General features: G+C 39.1%; 1 protein-coding gene across 5 annotated transcripts in view; it reads right to left on the bottom strand.

Moving 5' to 3' along the window:
- Positions 1–25,448, bottom strand: part of PLXNB2 (plexin B2) — a 250,146-nt gene that overhangs the window by 59,940 nt on the left and 164,758 nt on the right. For all 5 annotated transcript variants that reach the window (XM_083859523.1, XM_083859522.1, XM_083859525.1 and 2 more), the window contains 9 exons: positions 19,056–20,163; positions 17,211–17,393; positions 15,933–16,055; positions 12,093–12,193; positions 9,829–9,955; positions 8,162–8,312; positions 5,525–5,639; positions 4,736–4,838; positions 4,160–4,261 (listed from right to left, as the gene is read on the bottom strand). In XM_083859523.1, coding sequence (XP_083715649.1) covers positions 4,160–4,261; positions 4,736–4,838; positions 5,525–5,639; positions 8,162–8,312; positions 9,829–9,955; positions 12,093–12,193; positions 15,933–16,055; positions 17,211–17,393; positions 19,056–20,163 — 2,113 coding nt within the window. The remainder of the gene's footprint in view (positions 1–4,159; positions 4,262–4,735; positions 4,839–5,524; positions 5,640–8,161; positions 8,313–9,828; positions 9,956–12,092; positions 12,194–15,932; positions 16,056–17,210; positions 17,394–19,055; positions 20,164–25,448) is intronic.

The following is a 25,448-nucleotide window of genomic DNA, read 5'->3' as shown; positions in this document are numbered from 1 at the left end:
TGGATGCTGTAGTCCAGCTGAAGTTTCAGGAGAGTGGACTGGAGGAAGATAAATCCCTTAACTTTGACCTGCTGGCCACACTTCTTTTGACGCAGCCCAGGCTGCATTCTTTTGATGCAGGCTTTTTGGGCTGCAACTGCACATTGCCAGCTCACATCTAATGTTTCCTTCTCAAGTCCTTCTCCACAGGGCTACTCTCAATCCATTCAACCCCCACTCTGCACTGACCCAGGTGCAGGACCTTCTCAGTGGCCTTGCTGAACTTTCTGAGAACTTCACTGTGGATGTAAAGAACTAGTCCCTGGTTTTGACCAGACTCATCTGACTCTTGGGGTGCACATGGCAAAAAAATAATGGTTACTCGATTCCTCTTATTCCTCTTTTCTGCTCCAAAGGTTAAGTACATTGTGTCCTGCTATCACCTAAGTCTTGTGTGTAAGCATCTGATCCTTTTTATTTGTAGCTACTTCTTCAATGTTGGAATCACAAGAAACTCCTGGGTCAATAGGTTTATCTAATTAATGCAGTGGAAAGCTTCCCTGCTGCACCTTCACTGTGACAGGCTGGGCAGTGGACATGAGCCCACCAAGGGTTGGGGCTGAGGAGATCAACATGTTTTAATCAGACAAAGGATCTGACTCAAGGCTCTGGGTGATTATTTTATAGAAGAAAACAAACCTTTTATTTCTTCCTTCTAGGAAGCTACGTATAGAAAAAAAGATACTGACTGAGCTCTGAAAAGCCTTCTCTGAAGCTTTACAGCCCATTCTGCCTTATGGAAAACATCTATATAGTCCAAGTTTTAGAGCATCTCCTTAAAAATATTTTTTAATAGGAATGCTGCCTTGTTTTCCTTGCCCCACATATTTTAATGTAACATGTATTTTCCAAAATTGTTCAAATTCTGCTGCTCCTGTGTAAGGCTTTCCCACATGCTTAACAGCAGGCTCTGGGAGAGAAGGAAAGCTTTGGTGTGTGTGACAGCTGACACCTGGAGTGCATTGAAATTAGGAGTTGCTGTACCAGGCTCTTGAGCAGAAGGCAACAGAACTCACAGTCAGTAGTTTTGGTGCAAGAGATGTGTAGCAAACACTAGGAAGCAGGTTAAACATCAGACACACATGACAAAGACAAATTCAAATGGGAAATTACTTTTAACGAAAATCTTTGGTGGGCTAATAAGGTTATCTTGATGTCGGTACATCTGTCTCTCCTACTGTGCCAATCTTTCAAGGACTCAGCTGGAGAATGCCTCTCAGAAATTGCATGCAATATGACTGATCAGCACTAAACTTCCCTCCCTCTGCCTGTCCTGGATAGGGCTATTCCCAGAAGAATGACAACAGCTTGGATTTATCTCTCCTTCCTATTGAAATTCATTCAGAGGAAGGAGGGGCAGAAGAACAGTGAACAACTCCTCTTTTAGGCTATTTCCCTCCAGTGGAAGGGAATCATGAGGAGACTTATTCTTCACACTTTAAGCATTTAAAAGTTAAGAGGAGCATACAAAATATATGAGCTTATACTTCCACCCTCAGTGGAAGTATAGCAGTTTCCATATTTCCAGTATAGAAATCAGTTTTGATATAGTTCTGCAACAGCAGTTTTTAAAGCCATTTACCTCTCCTACTCACTAAGTAAGCCCTTCAATGTTCATGTCCACCTAGACATGAAGATACTTATACACACAATGTTGGATAGTGCACTTAGTCACCCACAGCAAGGCTGGGTGTGCAATACCCCTTTAAGTAAAGCAGATTAAACCATGATAATAGAACTGGTAGTTCAAAGTGACATTACAACATTATTTTTTTGCTTTTTCTAAGCAAGAACTTAGGCAAGGAAAATAGGAGGAAAATGGATATACCAATGTCCTAATCAATAGAGACCTTAAATGTGCTCATAGCTGCATGACTGCTAGCTTCAAAGATGTTGTAATGCCCAGCATATCCTGTGGCAAAACTGTTCCACATGAGAAGACAAACGCTATTTAGCATTTGGGCTGTGGGCCAACCCCTACAAAATATCCATCCATGGCTTCTCCTGAGCACCCTGTTTTCCATGAAATGTTTACCAAAGGCTGAGTGTAAGTTATGCCCTTCATTCAAACGAACTTTCAGTCATCAAAGTTACTGCTTCAGATAGCATGACCCCACAGGCATGACTGCCTGTATGATTACAACTATTTCATGCCTTATTTGTCTGTTATCACATATATTAAAGGCCTGTGTATAGAGCTGTAGTCTGTTGTGTCTGTTGAAATCCTGTCACTAAAGACATTCTTGTTTTGACTTAAAAACACACCTTTGCATCAGGACATATGGAGCTGATCCCATGACAGAGATGACATTTTCACATTACTCCCACTCGAGAACAATTACTGACATCATTTGACACTCACTGCTCTCCAGCATCTTTCCAGTTTTAGGACTATGCATTCACCATGACTTCTTACAGAGACTTGAATTCCTCATAAGCCTTCCCAGTTGCAAGTTAAATAAATACATTCTGTAGGCAAACTGTTAAACATTGCTACCCATGACAAAGTATTCAATCCACAGGATGTGTCTTTGCATTTGTTAAACTCAATTGATATCTCATGGAACCAAAAAACCCCAGCAGCCTTTTCTCCATTCCCTTTTTGTTACTAGTAGTTCAGAAAGACTAAAGTGCTTATTCATAGAATAATAAACTAGATTAAGTAGTTTTTGCATTCCTGCTGCTGTTTCTCCTTGGAGCACAAGGGTCCACTACAAGTCAAATTCAGCACATCTAGATTATGCGGCTGCCCTGAATTTCTCTAGAGAGAGAAAGGGCTCTTCCAGTTATTTCAAGGGAGCAGGAAATTATTTTCCTCTTGGGCAGAAAAAGAGCTCTTCACAATGTTAAACAAAACAAATACAAGTATAATCTCTAGAATACTTTTCAATTTTTAGCAAGGAGAGCTGTGGGTTTAGGAGAGGTGTTGTGTGCCACATGTTGCACACAGTAAGACATCCTACCAGGGACCAGTTCTGGCATCTTGGAGAACAGACCAAATTCACCAAATTTGCATTTCACTGTCTGCATATATTTTATGGTGTTCAAACAAAAATGTTTCTTTTTGAACATATGTTTTTATATCACAGTTTTCGTATATGTCTATAGTAGTGAAACACATCATGGTCTTCATATAGTGCTTACGGGTTGCTTTTTGCACTTCTCTGAATACCCTTCTTACATTGCTACTCTTCAGGCCTGTTGACCCTTTTCCATCCCTTGGCAGGAGTAGCAAAGGTGATAGAAAGAATTTAGAAACTATACAGTACTTCAATTTGAAAAAGGAAAAAAAAAAAAAAAATCAAAAAGAAGAGCCTTCTTTCCCTTGATAGATGGCTAGTAGTTAAAGAAATCAATGCACTCCCCAGTGCATCTATCATCAATTCACATTTACACAAAGACAACACTGAAACAACGAATAGAAACTGATAACAATACCTGAGCTATCACCTAAAAATTATTTTTAAGCTTCATTTTTATTCAACTAACAATAAAATTTTATGCATTGTCTAGACTATAAGGCAATTAAACCCCTGGGGTCTATCTGACTTAGAAGCTTTGTAATTTATTTTCTGGAAGCAAGTACTAAGAAAGAGAAGCCTTTGCTATGGGTGAGAAAATACCTGATCTTCTGGTTTGATGGTCACACACACAAAAGCAAAAGATTATTTTATCCAAACTAAGAAAATTTATTGTCTGAGTGCATTTTTGTGTTTGAAAGGTGAAAACTGAATTAAGCACACAGAGTGATGTCATTCTAGAACAATAGCAACAAAACCCATCAAATGTTTAATTAGAAAAAGATGTGAAACATTCACAATTGCTACACCTCCTCTCATTTCATTACATGAAAAATAGTTGTCCAGTGTTTTAATAGGTCCATATTACATTCTTTAAAATGCCTCCTTCACTTTAGTAGAATTTTCTCCAGCTCTGATTCTCTCTTGATGATGACTCTACCACAGTAACCAATATTGAATACACTTGAATGTGTAGCTCTTTTCTTTCTTAAAATTACAAGCAGGATCTCCAAAGCACATAACTAATGCTTTAGTTTAGGGGTGTGGATGCAGTTTAAAAGGCATTCAAATGACAGCTAGCTTTGAATTAATCTGCTTACCCGATAATAATCTAGATGTTTTCCCTCAAAATACACAGTTGTTTGGTACTCCATAGGTATTATTGAAGGGTCAGGGTTTAGAAACTGTGGGCATTCTCCTTCCTGGGGAGAGAAACACTTTATATGTTATTACAAATAAAAAGTCTTATCACAACAAGCTCCAATGGCCTTTGGACAATAGAATGATTGTTCTGAAGAACTTCATGCTTAAAATACAGTGACAGATTTGATTACACCCTTTCAAATTAGACATGCTAAAAATGACTGCAACGTATGTCAAAGCTGTGGGTGATTATCTCTCCCTGCCTTGAAATCTCGTTCCTCCCACTGAAGCAAAATAGTAAAAGGAACAGAAATATCCTTTCAGGAGTTATTCAGTCTCACTGCCCCGCCTCGATCACACCCTTAAATTCCCACTCCCACATTGTCACTAAAAAAACCCACCTCACACTTCTGGAGTTAACTTTAGAATCATTTTCATGTCTCTAATTCAACCAACTGATACGAGAGATTCAGCAAAGAAAATATTGAAGTGTTCTAATAAAAAAACCTAATAACCTTATTTTTAAACATTACCATATTTTGTTTAATCACATCTTGTACTGAAGAGGACTCTTCACAGATATGTCTCTTCCAGTCCCACTGGCAATTCCATCTATTGCTCGCACAGGAATAGCATCTACAAATATAACATGGTAGTCATGATAAATTGTCAGGTTTTTTTCCTGTCAGGTTTTTACAAGAAAAGTAAACGAAATTTCATATTTATTCATGGAGGGTAGATCAGTCTGTTAGAGTGTCCTTACTATATTAAGCTCAAAACTTCATAAGAACAGTTCAAGAACCCCAAAAAGATATTTTATCCCTTAAATAAATACTTGAGCAAGGATCAGAAAACCATAGTATTTGCAAAAACTTTGAGATCAAGCCTGAGAGGACTGGGAGCAATTTTGACCAACCTTCATATACAAGGATGAACAAAGGGTTTGGGCTGGCTGCAGCTGCCCTATTTGAATGCACTGCAACCCAAAGCACCAAACGACCATTGTTACAGGGAACAAGTAGGCATACAGATGTGCATGTTGCTCACCTGCAGACACATTAGCAGCTACAGAAACGGCAACACAGTGAACTGGCCCGAATTATATGTGCCATGAATATTTCTATTCCATGCTTTATGTTGCTGGCTCACAAGGTGTCCTTCAACCATTTTTAAACTCCATTAAAATGTAAGAAAAAGGATTTGGACACTGGCAAATTTTGAGTGCCAAAGGCTTAATTATGAAATGATTGAGTAATTCAGGTGCCAGTTACCTAACACACCAAGCTACAGGATCTACACACTCAAGGAACTGAAATACTTACGGCTGATTTTCAATGAGATTCATTGCTTCTTCACAGTCATAAAAAGGGTAAGTATGTGATGCAAAAAAAATCTTGTTCTTTTCAAAGGTTAACTGAAGTGGAACCGAAACATGATCTATCACAAAAAAAAAAAAAAAAAATCCAAGTAGTTGTTGAATTCTTTAGCTCTTGAGCTGAATGATACAATGATAACAGTTTTATTATTTTACAGGACATAAGCAAGTATTTAACTATATTGTTGACACTCTGGATCTCATGACTTCAGGTCTGTAAGTTCTGTTTTGTCTTTTTTAGCTTTACAAAAATTTTCAGCACATGGTTCTCAGAAGAAATGCAGAGAGAGAATAAAAGGAAGAGGCAAAATTAGAGAATAGCTTTGTTTTATGGAAGTGTATTTCAGTGGTGCTATCATCATACTAGAATTTTAAAGAGTCTAGAAGGACAAGGATAACTGAGAAAGGACATAATTGAACACAGATGAGAACTGGCACAAGAACAGTCATTTTAAATAAAACATTTTCTTAAATATGAATATATATGCAGACATATATATTCATATTTAAGAAATGCATGTAAAATTACTTCTCTCATTTGTGAATTAAGAATGTGAATTTAAGCAAGTGATCTTTGTGGTTAATGTCCAACAACAACAGGTTAATGTCCTGCCTGCAACAGTTACCACAGGCACTTGTGAGTTTCAGTTTGCCATACATGATTTCTCCACAAATGTACTTCATGTTTGGATTATTACTACAGAGTGAAATAGTTTGAAATACCTTTTGCAGAAATCATTAAGCTCTTACGACAAGCCATTTCACAAGCTATTGAGCAATTTCAAACTCTGCTTTCCTTGAACAGGTTCTTGGAAGACCATCAGCTGCTTGGCTGGAAGTTACCTCTGCCTGCACTAGGTCCCCTTGAATATTTCAGACTCACAGGAATGACAGGGGGTTTCCTAACAACATGACTGAGAAATGGCATCCTTTCTAGAACTTCCTTTTGGAACCAACCAACCATAACCAAAGTAACTCAGACTTCAGTTGCTGGATGGCTCAGGACTGCCAGGAACATATAAATACTCGGCATACAAATATCTTAAGGGCAGGTGCCAAAAGGATGGGGGCAGACTGTTCAGACAGAACAAGGAGCAAGAAGGGTCCATCTTTAGAGACACAGGAGGGTCCATCTTTACTTTGAGGGTGACAGAGCACTGGAACAGGCTGCCCAGAGAGATTGTGAAGTCTCCTTCTCTGGAGACATTTGAAACCCACCTGGACGAGATGCTGTGCAATTTGCTTTAGGTAAACATGCTTTAGCAGGAGGGTTACACTAACCTCCCCAGGTCACTTTTGCCCCAAAAAATTTGGTGGTTCTGTGAATGCTTGTAGCTGCTTGCCTTCTCCTGCTGTCTGCTGAGTTTCTGAGCACCCTTAATATTACTTTCAAACATTCTTTCAGATGTGCAACCAACTCAGAGAGTCATATTATTTCTAGATTACTTGTTTACTCTAATTCCTTCTCTGATAGGCTTCTAGTCTTACATTTAATGCTGGTTGACATCAATATATCACATTTATCAGCCCCATTGCTTTATGTCCTGCTTTACAAAATATTTAGGGAATATGAATTGGGTCTAAATAACAGAGTGCTGCTTTAACAATTAGCAGAATCTAATACCATGACATACCCCAGCTAGTGTAAAATGCAATAACGAGATTTTAATGTAGTTACTCTCCCTGCAACTAAAATTAGATTTTTACCTGTTTCAGCCTTAGAGAATTGAAACTTATCTTAAAAAGTGCTTCCAAGTACCACTTTGACAGTTCATGACTGTTATAATACATATAAAAGACTTATCCTCAGGGGCATGTCTGCAAACTGTAAGAGCACATATTTTTTGCTTGTAATTTCTCTTCAGATTTTTAAATCTTGATACATAATAAACAGTGTTGTGTAATGAGTTTCATTCCATGTGTTTATGCATCAAGATGTATGAATTAAAACATGAACAAAGCACTGTCTAGGAAATTGCACAGAATTATGGCTGGCAACAGACCCTAGGCCTATAATCAGTGGTTTAGAACAATGATGCAGTCTTTAATTATATCATGAAGTATTTTTCCATCAGGCTTACTGCTGCAGAAGTTGGAGCACACACAGAAGAGGCAGAAGCCTGGATGCTAGAAAGGATAGCCTTGTAACATGAACCAGAAAAAAAGCCATGGAAGAACTGTTGACTGGAGCAAAACCAAGAAGTCAGACACAAATTGCATCATAGCTGAAGCAGGTATAAAACTCTTGCATCCCCACAAATCAGAGTGCTTAGGTTTAGGTTAGAGTAACTGGGTTTTGTTTGTCTGGGACACAGAATAGCACTCTCTGACTCCATGTCTATGTCTCTACCAAGCTACTGTTTCAGGTTCCCAGCAGAAACACTGGGAATGCTACAGCTTGTAAATATATCAACAGAAAAGGTTTGAGCAAACTGACAATTCAGCGACAGACTATTTGGGGAAAAGGACTGGAAGAGGGGGAAAAACCCATCTTGTAGGCACCTCATATAAGAGCATAACATTAGAAACAGGAGTCTATGTTCTTTTCTCTTACTATCCATGTAGGGTAGCAATATTTCTTTACCTTGATGTTTTGGTGTTGGAGGAATTATATCAGGGGGATCACAGATAATAACCCCTTCTTTCAACTGAGCAGAATGCACTGTTTCACCAAAGGTACAGCAAACCTTGTCACTCTCAGTCAAAGTTGGCAGTGGGCTTACAGTCAGTTCCACCTGGAAACAAAAATTTAAAAGGGTAAAATAGTTGGAAGAAATGAGTTAAGACCCAGTAAGATCTGGAAAATTTCAGTTTCAAAGGTGGATATTTTAGCTAGCATCACAGAACATAGTTGTCTTTTTCAATTTTTACTTCTTCCCATCTGGTGATCTTTTCTCTTTAAACCTCTAACAATTTTCTCAGGCTGGGTCTTTGTTCAATTAGACTGATACAAAAATGTCTTGTCCTGTCAGTGCATTAGATCAGAACAAAATTGTCTGTACAGACACACCCAAAACCTTTTACTCTTGTCCTCAGCATCCAATTTAGCAACAGTAAACAGAGTGGTTAATACTTAAATCCTGACAAAATTAATTAATATTACATTAACCTTAGGTGTTCTTAGTGAATTATGAAAACAGAGCTGGATAGGCTGGAAATGAAGGAGTTTGAAAGGGATGAACAGAATATGGAAATGAAGGAGTTTGAAAGGGATGAACAGAATAGTGTCTTCCTCAAGGCTCCATGTAAATGCAAAAAATCCAATACTGAAAAAGGATTTCTGAGTGGTGATGAGATCTTAGCTTCTTCAGAGAAAGCACTTGAGAAACTAAGAGCAAAATAAGATATGAAAACTTAACAAGGAAAGAGAAAACAATTCAGCTGAAATTTGGGATGCTGTTCTTGACTTAATGTTTCAAGTGTGTTAATTACACAGTTTAACTCTTTCCATTTTGTATTGCCAGTAGAAAAGACAATTATCCCTTTCTTACTGAAACCAGTTATACTCTACTAATATTTCTATTCAACATAGAAATGGCTTTAACACAATGTTGTTTACATCATTTAGAAATGGAATTGAAGTGACTTGAAAGAAAGTTTCTTAATTTCTGATTAAAAGGAATTAAAAGCCATTTTATTGATTTTACTTGCTGAACACACCCAGGAAGCACTTAGTCTGCATTGGCATGCTCCACTTGGAATTAGAGCAAGCTATGACACCCCAATCACACTCCAGAAACTCAGTTTTGCAGGTTTGTTGTCACAGAGTCATTTTGCATGCTGAATTTGCCTCCTCCATGTACCCAGACAGACTTCGCTGTGTAGGCAAATCCACTGCCGATTTTAAAGCAACAGCTTATGGCTTCACTGCTTACTTAAGTTCATGCTCAAGTAAGCTGAAAGGGCAGCATGAAATCTCCCCCACCAATTACTTTTTATGGGTTATACAACACTGTGCAACACTTTTATAATATTCAGGTAAGTGTAAGTGCTTTATCATCCATACTGTGCAACACTTTCATAATATTCAGGTAAGTTTAAGTGCTTTATCATCCATACTAGTGCATCACTTTGGTTTACAGAGGTCAAAAACATGAACTCAACCTGCAAGAACAGCAGACAAGAAAGAGTACTGTGAGAAATGACAGAATGAGAAACCAAAACAGTCTCCTAATTCCTAGTCTCCACTGTGCATTAAAAAATGCAGACATTAATCTTTGTGGTAGTCATATCAAAGTGCAAAAGTTATACCTTAGCAGGAGCTCTGCGACTCATATTTAGAGGGTCTGCACTAATGATAGTCACACATGTGCCACTTGGACTCCAGAGCCAGTGGTTCTCCTTATCAGCTGTCCCACAGTCTGCCTTCTTTGTGCACCTGAAAAAAAAAGGAATAAAACTCAAATAAGTATTATAGCTGGACTCTGCTTTCTCTGAACTACACAACAATTCCATGATTAGAGATGGAAATTACAACACAAGATGACTACAAATTTGCTTTAATATTGACTAGTAGGGTTGCTATTAGAAAATTTTTAACAGAGTAAGTGGTGTAATTACAAGTGATGGTTTTGATATGTCAAAAGCAACTGTCTATACTATTTTGGACAGCACCTTGAATTAGACAACCGAAATCTATAGAGGCAGTGACAGCACAGGAACCATGGGGCAGTGGAGCCATCTGAAATCAAGCTGATAATCTTCATAGCAATATATAACAACATCCTGAACGAGAGGGCACAGACTGTATTTTTTCTGCAGATCAAATGGCAGACACCTCTGTGCTGCCACTAACAAGACACAACACTCAGGAGAGCCAGATGCAACAGAGAAGTATTGCTGGGGGCACACAAACTTGTGGAGAACTTCTGTGTAACCCCCAGCACTAGAAATGTTATTTTGCAGGGAATGTTGTCATTAACTCCTGCCACTATTAAGACCTCTCCCTGCCAAGGTAGTGTTACAATTATGGGAAGATGAGCAGTTGTGCAGCCTCACCAAAAACACTGGAAGATTCTCCCAGCTCAAGTACAGGAGGAAATGCTGCAATACAGAAGCTGCATGTGGCTGCAAAAGCTTGTTGAGGTGGGAACAGTCTCACGTGTTTTCTTTCCATTCTAGGCAAAGTTTAAGAGAAAATGCTGTAGGATCTCTGCTGTAGCAGAAAGTTGACTATTAACTCATCAGAGGCTTTAACACAGTGCAGCTGTTGCACAGCTCTGTCAAGCCTCCTTTAAACAAACCATTTACATACAGAGTCAACATTTCACATAACATATCCCTAAACACACTACTAAGTGCTGTGTGTGATCATGAGACAGAACTGAAACTTAGAAACGAAGCACTTTTTTTCTCCCCTTTGGAAATAAGTACCAGCAAATGTGAAAATTCATGTTTGCCTGTTCTCAGAAACCATTAATATTTTGAGATATTGAGGTCAGTGGTCATATCAGAAACCTGAAGGGAAATCTAAGGAAAATTGCCTTTTTCATGATACATGCCAAAGCCTTCAACTCTGGCAGCCCAGAAGGAGTTTGAGGTTACATTCCAAATTCTCAGGTTTCATCCACAGCAACTGAAACCCCAGGCTGAAAGAGTTACAGTATATTACATAAACCTGCATACACCACGTAAGTTTCTCTGCAGTGCTCCATATTATGCTACATCAGGCTAATAGGTAACCTAATGCGATAGTTCACATTTTCAGGCAGGAAACTAGAAGCCTGAAATTCATCTGCATATTATAATTAAACAGCCCCTTTGTTCCAACAGCAAGAAGTTAGAATCACGAATTCCCAACCACTCTTGCCAAGGGGTTAATTAATTTAGCAGTCAAAAAGAGAACTGCAGGACTGCTCTTCCCTCTCGGCACTCCAATCAATGCAGAGTGTAAAGAAGAGACATTCCAGGGCTGTTCAGTGCTGTCCTAGTTTACATGTGCTTGAATATTCATTCAGTGAACCTCTGCAGATAGTCAGCAAAATGCCACTTTCTGCTCTCCTACAGGTAGGTGAGGGTTCCCTGTAGCTACATGTCTTGATAGATGATGTTTCTGTAAAACCAGCATTTGAACTATACACTCTGTTTTAGACATGGAACAGTTTTTTCTTTTATGTTCCTTTTTATACTTTCCTGATGTACTTAAAATATATGCTGTAGTTTCTGAATTTGAAATAGGGAGCATTTTTAAAATTTTTTTTTGGAGAACATGTGACTGTACAGTCAAAAGAGTGATAAAACATACAGTTAGAAGATGTATAATCATTCTAAGTACCAGCAGAAAAGTATATATTTTCCCAAACTAATCAAATCTGAAGAAGTCAACAGGGACTTTTTGGTGTGCACAGAATATTGGTATCAATATCTGTGTGATGAAATCAAATGCTTGTCAGGAGCGTAAGGCTGAGTACCAGGAGCTGGGATCACCATGCCAAGCAGTCACCCCGAGCACACACCAAGACCTGAGCAGTCCCACTGCGTGCACTGAGCAGGGGCTGCAGCAGTCACTCACTCACCTGCCCTCCCTCACGCACCAGCCGCAGTACGGGTCCCTCGCCTGCGCACACTTTTCGCAGTCCGAGTACTTGTGGCAGTCCTGCACAGGTAACCGGTACACCTAGAAAACCAAACGCAAGGCAAACCTAACAACTGATTGAGGGGATAAGGAAATGGAAACATTTGTGGACTCAGCTGTTCAGTTCATTGCCTGTGGCAGCTGTATTATTACACACAGAGCTCAGCCTGATTTTAATGAAATACATACAAACTCAATCTGTTCTTTTCCCCCTTTACAAAGTCTAAATTCACACACTTTTTTCTGCTTTTTTTCCTAGTCCAATATTATCTAACCTGTCTTCAAAGTCATGTAGGACTTGTTATAATCAAGAATTATGAGCAAATCTTAAAAAAATTGAGCTTTTAAGTTCCTCCAGTTATATTACTTGTGGGAATCTGCACCTCAGGACAGAAACTGCATCAGTGATGCTCTGAATTCAAGAAACAGCTACTGCAGGGTGAATACTTCCAAAAGGCTAACTTGGTACTGGCTAGATCATTTTTAAAATAGAATATTCTCCCCTCCCTATCACTACTATGGAGGTGAAATTGTTTGGAAATGCACTTCCAGCCAGAAGGCATTTCAGAAAGTCTGTAAGCGTGAGAGAGCCAGGGCAGTCTGGGTTACTGCTCTTCTCCATGCATAACCTTCCACCATGGAATACATTCACTAAATAAAATGGAAATATGACAGGAAGCAGCAGGAAAAAGAACATCATCAGTTCTCATGTCTCATTCCCCCAGTAAATATACAGCTTCTGGTTTTGATTTCCTTTGGTGCAGAGAATAAACAACATTTTCTTCGGTGCACAGAAAGAAGAGGCATTCCTTTTAGCTATGCTGCTGCAATGATGCAAGAGGAAAACAGGACTTACATCTTCCAGTTATGACCACGTTTTACTCTTAAAGAGCACAAAAAGTGTAGAAACTGAAACACTGAGGTGTAGGCTTTCTTATAGTCTCATTTTAATGTAATGTCAGTCTCATCTCACTGGCAATTATGAAGTTACTTTGACAGTCTGAATTTGGCCTTTTCTTCATATTTGGAGAGTTAAAGAGAATTACTCAGTTAAGGAAAATGTCAATTTTGTGCAATTTTCTTACATTTATTTATATAGGAGTTTACCTTTTCAGCATTCTCTTCTTTCTAGCTAACTGGGGCTGTGCTACTGGCACTTTTTCACTAACTGGTACCTATAAGTAATTTAATACCCAGTGAATGACTTTTTTTTTTAGTGACAAAATATTTGTTTCATGATTCTGCAGCATGAACAAGCCCTAGAGATTGCTGTCTTTGCAAGTTTTGTATGACCTTAATGACAAAAAAACCTCAAAACCAAACCCAAAGAAACAGCTCCTTTAACAGCCAATTTCAAAATGAAAATAAATTAATTTCAGAGCTTTTTGAGTTGGCACTCTAAATCAAAAAGTGTTAAAACTAAAACATGCAAACAAGCTTCATAATGGTAAGGGACTGCCACAGACTTCTCTGCTCTCCTCCAAGTACATTAAGTACCTTAAAGAATCTAGGATGCTACCAGTGATGTACACTTGTAATGAACCAGCATGAGCAGCACAGGGGTGCTAAGCTCCTTTCCAAGTCCCACAAGAAGCTGCAAGGGGTTTCTCCAGCTCTCTGTTCAAGATTGAGGAGCAGAGGGACTGACTGCTGAAAGCATTTGCTCAAAACCCCCACTGCTTTTGGCACCACAGCAGAAGCTGGGAGAAAAGAGGGGAGAAAGGTGAAACAGGAAAGGAAGAGCTTGATTCTGAATATGGATCTTAACCTCTTTGTTGTTTTTCCCTGTGGTTTTTTTTTTTTTTTTTTATCTGATTTCTTTTTAAAGAAGCTATCACCTACCATGTCACCACTTCCACTTTGCTCAAGTGCTCACAGGGCGCAAGCAATTACTTTCTAAATGATGGGGCAGTCTGCATCTGCCAGGTAGCTCAGCAGTGTGCATGCCTGTCAGTGCAGCCAGTTGTCCTTTATTGTTTACTGTTAACCATTAAATCTCACAAATCAGGGTTCTCATATCTCTATTCTCACACTCCACAGCCATGCCTAACCCAGAAGTACATGTTTCATCATTATTCTTTCCCTCCTCGCTTATGTCACTTTGTTTCTCCCAGCTCTAAAGGCTCCCATTCTCCTCCTGTCTATCTGCTTCTAAAAGTGGGTGGGACTGCTCACTGTAATTAACTCCTGGAGATGACAGTAATGCAATGCCATTACAGAGCTCCCAACTTTAGCTATTCATATTTAAGCTAAATAGGTTTTGTAAAAGAAAACTATTATTCACATTATTCAGAACCTGCAGTGTCTACGAGAGCTACTTGGAAAAGATTTAAGTAAAATCCTTTCTTTCGCAGGAATTTGCTGCATTCTAAATTTTAATGTTTTGTAGTGATTGAATGATTTTTTTTTTTCAGGTTTTGTCTCAAAAAACAGTTGTCTGCTGTCTTTCTAAATTTTACCAATTCAAGCTGACTACTACCAGAAAGCTGCTATCCCTTACACTGCTCAGCAGCAAACACAGTAGCCTGCTGCGGACCTCAGGGCTTTTACATAATGTGCCAACTTGTCAAATGGGGGGCCAGGCCACCCAGAGTTTTGTGGACAATGTTGAAGCTCGGAGTTGTGTTCCAAATCTGAACAGAAGCCAAATGAGAATTAGCAACAATTCAAGAAAAAAAAAAAAAAAAAAAAAAAAAAAAAAAAAAAAAAAAGTGACCTGTGTCTCACACTGTCATATTATTAAGTTCTTTATCAGTTGTTTTTCTGGAATTTTTTCCAGTATTGTTCCTATCCTAAAACCTACAGCTAGGCTGTAACATTCCTGCAACAGGAATTTATATTAATCCTTTTATAAAACAGTCAGAAAATATTCTTCTTGCACTGTCTTCCCAAATACTCTCCTTTCACAGCCCCCTCATTTTCCCTGTGTTAGTAGTGTGGAGCATTTCCCATGTTGCATTCCATGTCACTGGCAGGGCTGCAGATGGTCACAGCCTGTCACCCACCTTGTCCTGGAGAGCTGCTGAACAAACTGTTTGTGGCTGGCAGCTCCAGCCTCCACAAAGAAAAATGTCAGAAGAGGGTTACTCCTGGAGGTGGAGGAGAAATCTGGCATCTCTCTCATCTCCTACTTGCTTTTTTTCTTCCCTTTTTTTACAGACCCTCATTGTGCCTTCACCTTGCAGCAAAAAGAAGGGGCCTAGAAGAGATTGCCCATGCCTTTCCTAGTGAAGTTGGACTTTTCTTACTGTACTCAGTTCTAGCAGAAGCCTGAATGAAAGTGTTTCCCAAATACACAATTCCCTCCATTGCTTCTTAGTTTTTGACAATAAGACTCACAAAAACTACTGGTGGCTTTACAGACATGTCAGTGTGAGCATGTCAGCCACCAGCATCCCGAGTCCTGAAGTGCCCTTGAAAAGATCTGATGGCAGCTAAGCATCCACTGGCACCCCATACATCCCACACTGAGTGCTAGGGCTGCCTGACCCTGAAGCCTGCTAGTGCCAAACATCTCCATCCCTCCCACAGACCCTGTATGACAGCCCCAGAGGGGAACTCACTTCCCATTCCCAGTTGCTAATCATCATGGATATTACAGTTCTCCAAGTCACAACAATCCATCAGCTTAGACTTGAGAAAGATCTTCATACACACAGAATAGGGGAAGTCCCACCAAATAGGGCAATTTACAGAACAACAGGAAAATGTATAAATCTCAGGTAAAGTTGCAGAGAAAGTGAAAGAAGGCCGGGTCCTTAACGCAAGCAGGACACCTTACCTTGTCTGTGGTCATCACGTACAGATTTTCTTGGGTTTGATCAAGGACCAGGTCCTTCTTTATGGGTTTGTTTAGTTCAATAGTAAGAGAGCTGTACTCAGCAGCAGTGGATGACAAGAACACCTATTTTGTGGAAGAAAAAACAAGGCGGTTAATGTTGTCTTTTCTGCCACAGAGGTAGGGACATAAGCAGAATAACAAATATCATTATATTTGCCTACTGCTATAAAAGACAATAAAATATTTCTAAAAATATATTAAGAACAAAAGATGAATCTTCAAGAAAGACATGAGGTGTTGGAGAGTACTCAAAGAAGGGCAGTGAGCTGGTGAAAGGTCTGGAGTATATGTCTGATGAGGAGCGGCTGAGGATATTCAGTCTGCAGAAACAGAGGCTGAGGGCAGATCTTAGTACTCTGTACAACTACCAAAAAGGAGGTTGTAGTGAGGTGAGAGTTGGTCTCTTCTAACAATTAGCAAGCAAGAGGGAGAGAGGAAAAGGCCACAATTTGTGCCAGGGGAGGTTCAGATTAGATATTGGGAAATATTTTTTCACAGGAAGGTTTGTCGAGCATTGGAACAGGTTGTCCAGGCAACTGGAGATATTTAAAAGACATATAGATGTGTCATTTAGGGACATAGACTCATGGAATCACTCAGGTTGGAAAATACCTCCAAGATCACAGAGTTCAACCACTACACTAGCATCACCATGTTCACCACTAAATCATGTCTCTAAGCATCACATCCACATGACTTAGCATGTGGTTTGGTGGGACTTGGCAGTGCTAGGATTAAGGCTGGATATGGCCATCACTCTCCTTCAAGCAGTGTTGCAGTCTTGATATTTAAACACCTCAAACAGGTCAAGCCTTGAGCACCACATGACCAGAATTCATCAGAGCTTCAGCTTGGGCTTTGTATTGCCACCTCTATGCACTGAATGACCAGAATGACTACAGATTGGAAAGTTGCTCTTAAACCACTATGAGCTTGAATAGAGATTAGGCTAAAAGCCGTTGTTAGATTACCTAAGGCTGTTTATATAAAGCTCTCAGTAGGTATGAAATCCTTCGCAAAAGTGCCATTCAGACAATGCTAATTCAATCTGTGTTTCAGATAGCTGAGGTACATCAGAAAAAATTTATCTTTTCTTTGAGATGAAAAATACCGAGCTCCAAGAGAATCTGCTCCTAGTATGAGATCTTACAAATCCCATTTTGACTTTTAGTTCATAACCTTTTAAACACCTTCCAGTCTTTTAATCCTGTTTGTTACCTTAAGGATTTTACCATCCGACGTTCCCAGGAAGGCCACGGTGTGCCCGTTCTCCACAGCCACGGTGACAGCCGTGAGATTCATCCCTTCCTTCTGCAGCACCGGCTTCTCCAGAACACCATTCCTGCTTCCCAACAGGTATGGCAAGTGCTCGGAGCCACAGGGGAAATTTTTGCTTGCATTCTAATGAGGAATAGCAATACAGAGTGGTGTTAAACATTCAGATCACTAATTTCTAGCTAAGAATGAAGTGCAGCCCTATTACTAGACAATATAATACCCCTCAGACACTGAAGAGTAGGAAGAGGGAAATGGATTGTCTGGGCTTTTGCTCCCAGTCAACAGGCAGTAATCAGACTGCAGCTTGCTAATTGAGAACTGCTTCCATGCTTTCACTTTCCAGGAGGCACAGGGTGAGAATTTTTTTTGTTTCTGTTTCATTATAGCAGCAGTTTAAAAATTAACCAGTTGGTTTAATTAAAATGAACACATCACAGACACTGGTTTAACCAACTTTGCCTTGAAGACTGCTTTTTTAATGGCTGTTTTGTTTCTTGCTTTGCTGCAATCCATAAAAAAACAACTCCCTGGCAACTGCCTCATGAACTTCAACACATTACCTCTTCACTGCACTTTAATCCTGAGCTGCAGCAAGAGCTACCAGAAGGAAGTTCATTCACACCTTGCTTTTCCTGCTATATTTGGTAACAAAACCATCTTTCTGATCTGAAATTCACACCTTCTTTTTGTCAGGAGCCATGGCCACTTGTCACATTCAGGATTTCTGTGTTGATGCTCACCCCATTTGCAGCAAGTAACACTGGGGCTTCGAAGCAAAATGTGTAATTTTGACTCATCAGCACTAGTGACTTACTGTGTGGGAGATGGCTTCAGTCTCACAGGATGAAGGATTATGGGTCAATACCAAAAAAAGATAATCCCATGCCCCATCTCTTCAGCAGTTCACTTCTCTCCCTGGACTACAGCACACCACTTCTCAAGTTGTGCTTAAACAGCTGTTTATGCAAGGGTGTACCTTGCTCAGGCTGGGAAATTGGAACATCCTCCTAAAAGCTGAGTGAATTATTTTTAAAATGATTCAATTTCTCAACCCAGTTTACAGCTGGTTGCAGTAATGAATGAGCGGCATGCACAAGTGGGGCTTGGGAATAGAGTGATGTGGGCAAAACAATCATAAAGCCAACAGAGATGCTGAAAATGGCCTTTTAGACACAGTCACAGATTAAAGAACAGTAACTGAATGGTTGTAACAGTACCCTTCAAAAACCTTAGAGTCAAGGTCATAAAAAGATGGCTATCATGCTATTACAAGTATTTTGAGCCACATCAAAATATGAACACTATCTGAATACAAGAAATCTGGGTACTTCAGTTGTCTAACAATACAAATACAAGTGAGAAAAAATGCTGAATTACAGACACCATCTAAAAGATTCTTAGTACATTTAAGAGCATTGTAAATACATTGACTGAAACTACAATTGTCTACAGTAATCACCCGGAAGCTGATCATGGGTGGAAAAAAATCCCTGCATTTGACTCAGTAACTCCCATATCATAAGGAACCCTTTAAAAGAAATGCATTTAGGAAAGCAATACTTATACTTGAGAAAACATCAAATCCTTTTTAAGAGACTCAAAATTTTGTCATTTCTTGACCTGTTCCACAACCCCCCCAGCCACATTCCATTTCTATAGTGAATCTATATATTGAGTTTTCAGTCATCTTAATATAGCTCAAAGCCACCCTACAACTTGTAGTTATATATTTTCCACAAACTCTAACACAGATTCCAGCACTAATATTTATATTATTTATATTACCAATCCATGTAATGCACACGGGTTTTCTGCTGAAAAAAGTTTGTAAAATGAGCTGGTATTCTTTTTAGTGTAGCAATCATTCCTGTTTTTTTCCATCTTTTCGTTGATCTGCCGCAAGGAAAACACACACATTGCAGATCTTAGAGAGCCGTCATCTTTGTTCACTTTGCTGAAGAGTGCAAGAAGAATTTTGTCATCTGAGGGATCTTCAGGTTGTCCCTGCTGAGCCATGCTCTCAGACAGTTCTTTCCCAGGGGTAGTGACGTAAGCAGAATGACAGTGGTCATAGGCACCGTCATCATCTTTGCAACCCAAGTCCATTTCAAAGTAGGAATAATAATGGGCATCATCTTTGCACAGACGTGCAATCAGTGTGCGGTTGTTGACAGGTTGTTTCTCTTGTTGATTAAAAATAAAATAAACATATTTTTTGTCCTCAAAAACTGCCACAAATTGTTGTGTGCTTGATGAGTGATAAGCTGACTTAACAGCTGCTGAGTCTGTATACATTTCAAAAATGTCTTTTCCATCCCTGGCATAAAGCTGCCGAGTGCTGATTATGATCCCATTGTCATTTGGTCCATTCCCTTTCCCAACAAACAGCACTCGATCATTATTCAAGGAAGTGATCAGTCCCACAGTTGATACATGCTCATCATTGCTTGCCACAAAGGACTTTTCTCCGCTACTGTCTACATAATACTTCTCATCACTGATGTTTTGTAGATCTCTGATGGCACAGATTCCCTTAAAAAGGCTTCCACATACCACAGTTGTATTATCCGCCTTGTTCAGCAACAGTAATTTGTTATAATTGTCAGTCAGTACTGCCTCTTTACATTGATTTTCATCAATGGGAGGTGTGCATTTTTTGTTGTCCTTTCTTGGACCTGTTTCTACAGATCTAATTACTTCCAGGTTTTCTGTAAGCTGATACAGCGCATTTACCACTCCCAAATAGATTATCCCAGTGTCATTATCCACTGTTAGATGATTTAGCTCTGTAGCACTCTGAAAAAATTTCAGTTCCTCATTTCTGGATAAGGTGACACAAAAACAGCTCAAAATGGTCAATGTCCGGATCCATAAAGCCATTTCTATGTGGTACCTAAAAAGGGAAAGAAAATAACATTAAACATAGAAAAATACAATTTACACAAAACTGAGAAATGCGGAAGTTTTTCATTACTTAAACATGCTTATCCTTGTGCAGGTGTAGACAGCATGAAGATTATGGAAAGCCTCAAATCCTGTTAATTGCCTAGCAATTTAATCTGTTGGGGAAGGATTTACCAAGGTCATATGTCTAAATGATGATCATATAACCAATTAGATAGTTAATCATGTGCCAAAGCACAATGAGAACAGCCAATTTGAAACAACGTGGAGTGACAAAATGTGGTAGTGCTTGTCCAGACAGCCTCACACAATGTCAATTGTTTACTGAAATTTTAAAAATAATTTGGAGAATCACAATTTTGAGTCGCTCCTCCTTAAGAGGTGGGGGGAAATTTACATAAAAGTGTTGGAAACATTTGGTATTGTGGACTTCCCCTAGAAAGGAAAAAACCTTCTACTGTGTACAAGCAAGTCTGGATCTAGCTGCTGATGCTTTTTGAAAAGGCACTACACTAATCCTTCATCAAAGTGAAGCCAGAAGATGGTAGATCCCTTAATATGCAACACTGCCTTTGACTGCTGGTATGCATTAAGGTCCAACACTTCCATTCACTAGAACACTGCAATTTAATAGTTTCAAATCTGTTTTAAGAACATCACCTAAAATTTTTTTGGGATTATGATTGTTACTTTTTTTTTTTTTTAATCCCTTTCAGAATTCTTAGTTCCCAAGCAGATCACCTGGCTGTTTGGAATTAGAGAAAGACCTTCTGAGACTTGTAAGCAGGGGTCTAATTTTAATCGGAAGAGTTAAATGAGGAGTCTCAGCTGACTTCCTAAGGTCTGAATATTTTGTTAATGTGTTCTCAAAGTGTTTAGTTCTGAGAGCAGGAAACAAAAGATGGCATGCTTGGACACACTGATGTTAATGGGAAAATATAAATACTGTTTGGAAGAAGATCAAATATAATCCACCACATTTTCATTTGAGAAGTAAGCCATGGGGTTCTTTAACCTGATGAGGAAAGAACCTGTAAATTTATGGGGAATCAAGTGAAATGTGAAAATATCTGGAATCTAAATAGAAAGGATTAAAAACAATTAAACAATTAAAAACACAAAAAAAGACAAGAGAAACATTTAACAAAGCAATCTAACAGGCAACAGTCTCATAGGAGGAAGAAAAGAACATAAAATGCCCAAAACAGAAACTGAAAAAAATAAAACTTAAAAAAATAACAATAAAGGAACCATACTCCTTTGTCACCTATTACTTCTGTTTTGGCAAGAGCAACAGACTCTGGTGGGACACGAAAGAGAGTGGCTGAAACATTTATACTGGATAACTAAGACTAAATATTAACAACCTGGATGTGAAAGTTTGAAGAAAAGGAAGGACTTTTTTTTGTGAACATAACCCATCTGTGAGCTTCCCAAACCATCTCAGCACTGCCAGCAATGAGTAAAGACAATGCCTGTCCTCCAGTATTTGAGCATGTTTTGTTCCTCTATAGAGAAAATGCATGTGCAATGGTGTCCTGGGTTGCAGTGTAGGATGTACACAAAGTATTTATTTTATCACCATCTTCATGAGCTGTTGAAACCAGGTGGGGCAGTGTCTTCCCAGGCCCCCCTCCTTTGGGCTGTCTTCTGCTAATGGCCCATCAATGCCTTGCCCATGACTCACAGGTAACTCCTTCCAGGAGTTGTCTCTGTTTAATGGGCCATCAAGGACCCACTCCACAACTCATCATCCCATTGTGAGATGCTCTGCCCAGGGGGAGGAGCCAAGCATTCTCACCTGGATATAAGCTGGTATGTGGGACAGTGCAAGCAGCCCTTACCTACTGGATTCCCAGAGGACCAGAGCTACCAGACCTTTCTACAGGATCACTGCTTCAGGAAGAGCACCTCACCTGGACTGCTTCCACTATCCTGCTCAGGTTGTATTCTGACTCTGTCAGTGGTGCTTTGTGTTATTGCATTTATTTTATTTTATTTTTACCTTTTTACCTTTCTTCTTATTAAATTGTATTTCTGACTTGGAGCCTCTCACTCGTTTTGCTTTCAAACCACAACAAATGGTGAGGACAACTGTCCTGAAATCAGAGTGAACTGAACTTCTAAATCCCAAAAAAATCTATTAAATGTAACTCAGGATAAATAAAACACTAACTTCAATCTTGTTTTGCTGAAGCTCCTAACATGTACCAAACTGAGTAGCTATATATAAAATGATGCCAAAAACAAGAGAGTACATCACCAGCAGCACAAGCTGGACTTTCTAATGATAGATTGAGTTCCTATGACACTGACCAAGAAAAGACAAAGAATTATAACCTCCTCTCAAGACATGCAGACTTTAGCACATGCTTTGCAATGTGATGAAGTGTTGAATCTCTATAACAGCTGACCTGCTCCAAGGAACCTAGAATTCTTTTCTTCTTACTGTTCTCAAGGACTACAATTTTCCAGCTTTGATCTCACTTAACTTCTCCATTGGTAAATGATATGTGATAATGCTTGTCATCTAGTTTCAAATATTACCCCTTACACTTATCTGCAATGAAATAAGAAAACCAGCTTGACAGACTGCTGCAGTGTTGTTTCATACCAGTTTTATCATTCTACTACCTATTACACAAGGATCAAATGCAGAACTGAGGTTCATTTGTTCCTGCTTTTCTCACAAGGTAATTATTTTTAGATTATTATAATATCTGCTCTCAGTCAAAGAAACCCCCATAAATAGCTCTACTTATAAAATATGCCTTAAATTAATGGAAAATAATTAATTGTACCTTAATTTCTGTACTCAGTTCATCTCCATATTCCTGTATTTCAGTGGATTGAAAATCCCCATTTTGTCCATTGGTGGCACCCAGAACACAAAGGCTGCATCTGCAATACTCCTGCCTTTCTCCCAGAAGAACAAAGAGTTTTGCTGGTCTGTGCCAGAGCCAGAATTTAAGGAAAAGTACGTTTTGCATATCTAAACCAATCTCTTAGAGGAGCAATTAATTCTCTGTATAAAAATGGGTAATGTTTCCTCCCTACTATTTTCTGCCTTGTTTACTTATAAAATGTTTGACTTAAATAATTCAGAACTACATGCACTCTCCATTAATAATGCCTTATCTTTGTTTGTTTATTTGTTTGTTTTTATTATTTACTCCCTGCCACTTCTGTCTCATGCCAACCCCCATCAGAGTAGCTCAGATCTCTATGCAAGGTAACAGTTCATTATTCTCTGTACTTATTAGTTTCACTTTCCATCCTCTCTCCATAGCAAATAGTAAACAGAAATTAAATATACTATGAAGAGATTCAAAATTAAACTCTCATTCATTTATCGAAGAGCAGGCTTAAGAAAATTAAAAAAGCAAATGGAATGAAATGAGATGAACTACAACCACAGGCCACTTTCACCTGATTTTAACTTAATTGGGAAGAAGCAGCTGGAAGAATCCTTCTATGGCCAGCTGGTGTGATAAGTATGACAGTGCTGCTATTAACACAGATGCTGTACTGAATTAGATGTGCTGGGAATGTATCAAGAAGCAGTCTCCTGCTGTGAAAAACTTCCGTTTGAAATGAACAAGTTGCAGAAACACAAGAGGAAAGGTGTAAGAAGCATCGGCTGGAGCACGGAATCCATTATATTCTGCACAGGAAATATATTTCCAATGGCTTAATCACACCCTGTATTTACACAGAGGCCTGGGTGGCTTACTCTAAGTTGTGCCCTGGTCCTGAGAGCTGCCATACACCCTCCACCCTCAATTTGCACTTAGTTTTGACCCCTTAGCAGATTCAGGACAAAAGAAGACCAACAGAGAATTTGCCCACATAATTTTTTTTTTTTTCTCTCAAAGTCTTGTCTCCATCTGGCCTCTTGTCCCCACTACTGCTTCCTACAAGAAGTATGACACTCTAGAAGTTATGTGCAGGAGACACAGGGCACCCAGGAGAACACTTCATACAGGGGAGCTGCCATAAAGTGACACCGTGTGGGAATCATTCAACTACCAGAGCTCTGCCCCACAGAAATCAATTTTAAAGTTAGTACCCATAACTTTGTATCTTTCTACTCATGCAAGACCAATAACCTTAAATAACACCCAATTCTGCAAAAAGCATGCAGAAAAAAAGGAGCATCTATAACCTACGAGCACCAAGTGAGCTTCAAATTGACTTCCTATTTTTATAAACAATCCTAAGAAATAGCACTAGCACTATGCTGACATGGACTTAGCAGGTGTTCTCCTCCTTAACGGTACAATCATCTGCTGTGCCTGAACACAGGAACTTTCAACTTTTCAGCCACTCCCCATCACTTTAGCCTTTGATATATCTTTAGCTTTATGCTAAGATTTTGGACAGAGAGGAACAACTTTGGTATACTACGCCACACATCCAAAATTGGTAGAACCAGTGAAAATAGTGATCACTCTGATGGTGTCCATCCCTGTAGTTGTGACAGTTTGCTGTTAGCAGATGGGACCTGTGGGCCAGAAAACTGTGGGGGGTCATGCTGTGGACAATGAGAAACCAATATCCACTTCATCAGGTGTTGAGATAGCCCACACTGCTCAAAAGGAGTAATTTTCCCTCTTGTTCACTTCTCAAAACACTATTTGCTAAGATGTATAGACCATCTTCATACGGAACAAAAAATTCCATCAGGTCAAAAGGCCTGTAAACTGGTAACATATGGTTAAATAATTTAATACTGTTTCTATTCCTGGTGTGGAAGACAAAAGTTTTGTCTGTTTTCACAAGACATATTTTAAATTTTTATTTTTATAATTTTTGGAGAATTTTGAATAATATAAGATTATTTTTTAAAATTATGTGTAATAGTTATATTGACATGGATCTTTTGTTACAAGGAATAGTTGAAAGTTATGAATTTGTCAAGGAAATAATGAATGTTACACCCTTAGTCCCTGTGCATTCTGTTGGTGTTTTCCTGCAGTCCCTGGGAAAACAAATGGAAGACACGTGGAAACACAAATTCAGGTTACTGAATTACAGGGTTTCTTATATAAAGAATAAGCTGTAGTGCCCACCAAATCACGCTGTGATTACATTCCTTGGCTAAACAGGATGAGAAAAATATGATGAAAGGATCAGGGGTTGAGATAAGGACAGAGAGATATCACTCATCAATTACTGTCACAGGTAAAACAGCTGCAACTTAGGGAAATTATTTTAATCTGTTGCCAATTAAAATCAGAGTAGGATAATGAGAACTGAAACCAAACTTTAAAA

The sequence above is a fragment of the Zosterops lateralis genome (genome assembly GCF_965231275.1).
Source record: "Zosterops lateralis genome assembly, chromosome: 4".
Classification (NCBI taxonomy): Eukaryota; Metazoa; Chordata; class Aves; order Passeriformes; family Zosteropidae; genus Zosterops; species Zosterops lateralis.
The sequence above is the reverse complement of the archived record's forward strand: the minus strand, read 5'-3'. Positions and strand labels throughout refer to the sequence as shown.